Below are 7,654 nucleotides of genomic sequence, written 5' to 3' on the forward strand. Positions count from 1 at the left end.
TTGCTATTAGTAAAACAAAAGTTTCCATTTTAAGGACATTTTAAAGCAAAGTTAAATATAAGAAGAAAAACTCCTTATTAAACTAAATTGTGGTGTAACAGCTCACCACATCCTGCTGCAGTGGCATCTGATGTTTAGCGAAGGAAAGGTTTCTCTTTCAGGCTTCTGACAGGTACTTGTCAGCGGTCACATGGTACCTGCATTTCTCAGCACTATTATTTTTTTGACTTGATGTCAGTGGAAAAGCTGAACATGAAAATGGAAAATATCTGTTCAGAGAGCTTTGTGGGGAACTGTAGGTGTTAGCTACCAAAGCAACAATGCCTACCTCTCTTCTTCTTTCCTCCCCCCCCAAAAAACACCAGAAAAACAAACTAAAAAAATCTGATGACAAATGCGATGTAAATCATCATACTCAGCTCTTTGAACAGGAAGGAATCTGTTGTTCTACAGGAACTATTGTTCTAGACTAGGCATGGAAAGTTAGAGTGTTCCGTTCTATTCCAGATCTGCCACTGAGGCCAAGTCTGCCTACACAGTTATGACGGTCAAGGGTATGAACAGGTGTGATCCTTGACTGATACAGCTCTGTTGGCACAAGTCCCTAGTGCTGACACAGTCATGGCAACAAAATTGCACTTTATCAGTATAGCTTGTTTCACTCATGGGGCGGTTTTACTGTACTGGTACAAAGCAACAAACGAGGAACATTTGCCCAGTACAGTAAATCTGTATATCTATACCTGCAAAGCTTCCCTATTGTAGAAATAGCCTGAATTACTGTACGACTTCTGGTAAGTCAGGACTTATCTACATGGAGCAGCAATGCGCACAAGACGGGTGTGATTTCTAAAGCACACCAACATGTTGTGCACTAATTGGCCCACATAGACCCTACTGGCACAAACTAAAATGCCCGAGTGTGCATTAATATAAATGGGACTACTTTTAGTTCATGTTAGCAGGGCCTATGTGGACCAGCTAGTGCACAGCATGGTGTACGTTAGAAATCACACCCCTCTAGTGTACATTGCTCTACTTTGGAGACAAGCCCTTAGTTAATTCTGCATTCCTCAGCTTCCCCATGTGTAAAATGGGTATAATAATACATACCACATCAGAGTTCTATGATTGTTATTTTAATTGCTGTGTGTAAAGCCATTAGTTAACATGGATTATGTGAGTGCAAAATACTGCTACTCCTGGGATGTTTTGACAAGTGAGCACTCAGTGCCCTGTGTTATTTGAACCCAAAGACCAAATTTGCTTTAGAAATGAAACTCAAACATAAGCCAAAATATTCCTGGTGCTACTTACTTCATGTACACCATACAACCTCATTTCAGTAACAGATTTGCAATCCGAAGCTTGCCCATACATGAGAGCAATAGGTGACTCTCACTGAACACATGTTGAATTTTTTGCTTGACCAGAGGCAAACTAAGAGGGAGCAGGAGCCATTCCATTATGGTCTGCGTAGCAGGAGGGCATTTCGCTTGCTGTGTGGAGCATGGTTGTGGCCATATTGTACTGACAGAAGAGCAGGGTTCTTAATAAAGGTGCTAGCTGCATGTAAATCAAGAAAGTGCACAATTTCATTAGTCAGTCGAAGCAAACATCACATCACAAACAGCACTTACTTTGGTCCTAGACCGCACATACACGCTGAATGATTTCTGCCTGCTCACACCCACTGAAGGGCATTCCCTCCCAGGCTCAGGTGCTTTAGTGGGCAGCAAGGGAAAGCCCGCTCTTAGCATACTTCTGCTGTTCCTTCCCCTTTTATCTTTTCAGACAGATGTTATTTTCCACTTGTATCTGTATTGCTAGACTTACAACCTTTCAGTACTTATTGCTGGGCAATAAGATAGAAATTCTTTTGCATCAAGCCATCCTTTGTTCCTCAGTGTAAACCTCATTCCAATACACACTTTAAAGGACTCATTCTTTTAATTTATTGGCAGGGTAAAAAAAAATGAAACCAAGTAAAGAATCACACAGAAAAGACTTGAAGACCTACCTCTGAATTCTCTGTAGGTTACAATATATGAGAGTGATCCTGCCAGCTATTATTCTGGTTCCTTATGTCATCTCAGTTCCCTTGTTTTGGACATCTTGTGGCTTTCCAATGACAATGGCTACATTGTAGACAAGGTTCAACTATCTCTTGGGTATCTGTTGGCATGGTGGAGTGGCTGTCGTTTAACAGACGTGTTGTTATACAAGAAAATTGCACGTGGCTGTCGCACCTAAAAAACAGTGGAAGTCCACCTATAGTGAGAAACCTATATGTATATAAGGTGAGCAGGAACCTCAAACCCTCATCCCGCTGACCCCTGGTGATTTCAAGAGCTGCCAGATTTGGCCCTGATACTATTGAGTTTCAATGGCTTGAGTTGGAAAAATGTTGATGAATGGCAGTTGTGATCTAGTGGCCTAAGCATGGGACTGGGAGTCCTGGAGCTGGATTCCATTCCCAAATGCTAGGGAACTGCTGTCTGACTCTGAGAGAGTCACTGAATAGCGATGGGTAACATTTTCAGAAGCATTTAAGTGACTGGGGGATCCAAAGTCCTATATTTAAAAGTGACTTAAGGCACTTAGGAGCCTAAGTCTCACTGTAAGTCAATAGCTTAAAAAGCCAAAGGTGCTTAAGTCATTTTTGAATAAACAACTTAGTTCCTAATTCAGTGAGGTGTTTTTGAATTTTTTCCCCCTGTTTGCCTTAGTCAGTTTTTTCTGCTTTTTGACCTTTTCCTTGACATCTGTGTCAGGTATTCCAAGTTAACGTAAATCGCACTTTCCTTGGATAGACTACAGAACATGTCATGCTCTTGGCTTGAGAGTCAGGAGACCTATGTTCTACTGGTATTCCCACTGACGCATGTGGGCAAGCTCCTTGAGCTCACTGCCTCAGTTTCCCCATGTGTGAAATGTTGATAATAATACCTATCTAACTCTTTTCCAGAGCTGTTGTGAGGATAAATTAATATTTCTAAAGCACTATATATAAAGGCTAAGTGGTAGTATGGATAATATCTGATTATTATTCAGTGTGAAAGAAACTTATACAGATACGAAGCAAAGGTGTAACTCTGTATCTGGCCGTCAGTTAGTTTGCACTTGTTGCCACACTTTACATGCCATATGATTTGTAGTGTAGCCAGTGTTGCCAGAGATGCTTATCAAGGTAACTTCCTTGACAAGATTGTCAAGGAAAATCTTTCCCACGGCATAAGTGTTTACGTTCGGGGAGAGGTGCAGTTCAGAAAGCTGTCCTGAGCCTTGTAACCTGTACATCTGTGGCATTATTACCTTAATAGGCTATGTGCAATGTACCTCCTTGTCACAGGGCAGGGGTTATGGCCTAAATTGGTTTCCACTGGTTACTAATATGAAAGATAAACTCCATGGCACCATCAAAAGAAGTTTTTGTGTCTTTACATGTTATTTCCATACTGCTCTTATAGTTTTTTGTAAAATGAATGGGTAATCACCGATACCACTGCTAGTCCGTGGCTGAAGAAGGACCTGCTTATGAATTGGTATCTATCAATCCACTGACCACCTTCTGGGACTCAAAACCTGACTGATTTGTGTACTGTTGGTATAAAATGTGCAATAGGTCTGAAGAAAAAACATGTCCAACAACTAATTGCTTCAGGAAGTTGATTTTAGCCAGGCCTGGCTCTAGCCAACAAACACATGGAGTTATCTGGATGGCAGCAAACTGCAGCCCATAAGCAAAGGGAAACTTGGGCTTTTCCATGGTGATTCCATGACGTGGGCATGTGTTTCCCCCTCCTAGTAATGTTAGGAAACTCAGCAGCGATGACAGCCTCCCTGATGGCATTTTGTCTATCTTCATGTAAATCAGATGGTGGCAGTGGCTGCAGGGAGGTGGGGTGGAAATAGAAGGGATGTTGTGCAGTTCACTGTAGATGGCCTTTGCCAGGTTCAGTCATTTCCTGTCCGTCTGCCAAAAATCACAAGCTGATAAATGGACATAGGTTGAGTGTGGGAACCTATATGGGTTGATGATCTTTGGGGGAGGGGGAGGGCGGGAGGAGAATGAAAGAAGAGTCACGAGGAAAGAAAACAATGCTTTTATCAGTGGAGATGCAGTCTGACTGGCTGATGCTGAGATAATGCGTCTTGCTTATTCTTTTCTTCAACTTCTGGCCAGGGTTTGAACTTGCTCCTGCCCAACTCTCAGTCTTTATTCATAAGAGAAAAGGTCACATGTTCGTGGCTGTTGATCAACATGAAAGGAGAGTATTTTTATTCATTTTACAGCTACCTGTAGTGGACAAACACATGCACACACATTTTTATCATGATTATTATTTATTAATAATAGCACACAATGCAAGAGTCCACATGCGTAGTCCAGTTCTGCAGAGGCGTTGCAGCTTCAAGTGCTAAGTTCAGCACCTGGCAGATTTGCGCACGCCACTTTTGTGGAAAGAGGGCTAACAAGCAGTCCTATGGGCTAGATATGGAGTAGATAACGTATTCTAAGACTTTCCAGGGTTCGTTACTTTGAGCTTCAGAGCTTGTTCTAAAGCAAATGACATCTTTTTACTTGTAACTAATTAAAAATGTTAAATATGTTTAATGCAATAGAAGACCCAAGATGCCGCTGTTTTTGTGACGTATTTTGCATGTTAATAACCATGGTTAATCCTGCTCTTTTGCACTTAGGTCAGCCTATATCAGTTACTTACTAATGTTACACTTAGTGTTCAAAACTATAGCGAAACCATGAAGAAACTGATGCAAGCTTCGTTTAACGTATTTTACAGCAGAAGAAATAGTAATTGTACAGTAGTTTCATTCTAATCATTCTTTTTTTTTTTCTTGTTTTCTTTCTTTACAGTAAATGAAATTATCAGGAATGACCTCTCCAGCACCAATGTCCATTCAGAGCTTGCAATACTGGACTAATTCAAATCCATACACTTTTAGCTCAGCTGGTATATCAGCTACATCACAGAGCTGTCGTAACTGAATAAACTGAAGACATTACTTGGTACCACTCTGATCTTCCACCTTACTGAATGTTAGGAACTGAAGATTTACCTCTTGCCTACAAAGAAGTATCTCTTCAACCAATGAAATATCTTTAAAGAAAATCATCTCAAGAGGAGAAAAAAAGGGGAGGGAATAAACTCTAAGACGGCACATTTCATGGGATAAAACTGGGAAATTCAACAAAAGCTGATTGCTTGTCCCAAGCACTGAGCCTTTTGGCACCACTGGAATTCAACCCTGGAAGTGCCTTACTTTACCAGATTGTGGCATCAGGACATTTTTAATAGGCTTTGAATTTTCTACCATAAAAAGTATTTGTAGGTGCAGAAGCTATAATGCTTGCATTCTGGCAATTGATATTTTAAAAATCATAAGACAGCCAGTGGGAAAGGGAATGACATCCCTACTCAAAGTCAAATACATTTATGAATTCCAGAATTTCTTCAGCTTTTCCTCTGCTGTAATGTACAGCCTGTTGCCTTATTCTCAGTGCATTTCAAAAGCCTCCCAATTTGTCATCTCAGCTCTTTCTTTTTTTTTCATATGCTGTCCTTATTCTCTGCTAATGAATCATAGGATTGTTAGTCACAGCATGTTAAGATTTTGATTTTAATCTGGCTTCAGTCATAGCACAAGTATGTTGAATAGCACAAAATAATAAGGTTGATGGACAAAAAAATTGAAATCTATCTATTACATGATAGATGTATGTGTATGCATGTACATACATTCTAGTATATATGCATATATTTATATATGACAAGTACTATAGGTGATTGCCTGGTGAGGGCACTGAATTCAGCAATAATTTCCATGTCTGCGAATGCATTTCAGATCCCAAACAATGTTTCAGCTACTTTTGTTGATGGTTTGTTACACCTAAGACAGGTATGCATTTTCTTTCCTCATGCAGTTAAGCAAGCACTTTAGACAGTCAAGAAGGATGCATACGAAATACATAATTATTTACCAAATGGCAAAATATGAATTAAAGAAATTGTAAATACCATTATGAAAGAGTGTAAAATATTTGTTCAATTATAAGATTATTATTCCACTGAAGCCTTATAATTCTCTGCTACATGTACGAAAAATAATATTACCAAAAACCAAATGTTTAATATACAACGCTGTACAATATGTTTTCAGATTAGCTAATGTTTATGGCGCACCAGATAGGCTTGTAGCGTAGTCTTTAACATTGTATTTTGTACAATCAATTGCTTATTATATAACTAGCAATGACTTCTTATTTCATATAACCAAACCAAAAAAAAAAAAAAAAGAGCATGGTTTAATTTAAAAATGTTTAACGTTAATATTGTGCCTTAGGAATCAGTGACCCCTACTGGAAATATGCCTGAACAACACCTCTGTGTTGAGGTCGTAACTAATTAACCACAATGTTATAAAAATTGAACAGATTTCACAAAAAAGTGAAATTCTCTGAAACATTTTTTAAATATCTTATTCTGTACAATTATGTCTTACTTTCTTTTTTAAAAATATTGAAAGCCATATATGTCACATTTGCACATGACTGTGAAGACATGAGAATATAATATGGCTCTATGTACATATTATGCTGTTTCTGGTCCTAATCATAGTCTGTAATTCCCAATCTGTTTAATCCCAGTTATTTACCCTGTGTTTAGCACTGTAGAACTTGCATGAAACATTTCTTGTAGACTGCCATATAAAAAAATAAAAAGTTTGACAGATGTCAGCTTAACTTGTAGTTAGAAAATAGATCCAATAAAGCAAGTCTGGAAGCTAGTGTTAGAGTGGTTCATTTTATGTTACCTTGAAAAATCTTCCTTTCTCATATAAAATAAGCCTTTTTACATTATATACATATATACGTATATATCACAAGCTCTTCTATTTGAAGCTATTTGCATCCTGCTGCCGCCTACTAATATACTCATTTTATTAGAGAAGTAAATGTCTTTTGCCAACAGAATCACACTTTTTTCTCCTTTTAAAAGACATTACTGCCAAAGAAATAAAAATTGATATATGGTATAATTCTCAGATGCTATTCACTCTGTACTTCAGAAATGTCAATAAAGTGTGAGTGGAGGAATCTATTACAGAAATATCCCTGGTGAGGCTTTGAACCCCTCCTCCCACCCACACACTGTCTGCATTTCTGCAATAACTTTAGCAAGATAATCAACTGTATGTTTTGAATATGTTGCACCTCCTTTGTCCCTAATTTTTATTTTTCTTCTTTAAGCTATTTTGAAAAAATAAATAAATCTGTTACTTTTAAGCCTGGATAATGGAAGATTATGCATCTCTTGTATATGTATTCATAAAATAAAAAATGCAAGCAGAAATCTTTCCCTTATGAGTATGATACCTTGTGTTTGTGCGTGTGTTGTGATTGTTAATTTTATTTTTTAAAAACTTTTCACCAGGTTTATTTTGTTTGTTTGTTTGGGAGGGGTTTTTTGTTTTGAAAAACAACGGTTCTGAACTGAGCAATTATTTCCAGGGAAAACAGTTGTAAAAACTTACAACGTGCCCTTTGCATGTATGTTTAAAAAACAACACAAGCCATTTTCTTTTCTCCATGGATGATTCTCACCTTTAAAAATCCCTGACAGATCACTGT

The 7,654-nt window shown here is 38.3% G+C and overlaps 1 protein-coding gene across 2 annotated transcripts in view; it reads left to right on the top strand.

Moving 5' to 3' along the window:
• The window catches only part of NFATC1 (nuclear factor of activated T cells 1), a 142,776-nt gene extending 135,508 nt beyond the window's left edge, over positions 1 to 7,268 (top strand). For both annotated transcript variants that reach the window (XM_077809089.1, XM_077809091.1), the window contains exon 10: positions 4,880 to 7,268. In XM_077809089.1, the coding sequence (XP_077665215.1) occupies positions 4,880 to 4,947 (68 nt within the window). In that variant the 3' untranslated portion in view covers positions 4,948 to 7,268. The remainder of the gene's footprint in view (positions 1 to 4,879) is intronic.
• The last annotated feature ends 386 nt before the right edge of the window (positions 7,269 to 7,654 follow it).

The sequence above is a fragment of the Eretmochelys imbricata genome, chromosome 2 (genome assembly GCF_965152235.1).
Source record: "Eretmochelys imbricata isolate rEreImb1 chromosome 2, rEreImb1.hap1, whole genome shotgun sequence".
Classification (NCBI taxonomy): domain Eukaryota; kingdom Metazoa; phylum Chordata; order Testudines; family Cheloniidae; genus Eretmochelys; species Eretmochelys imbricata.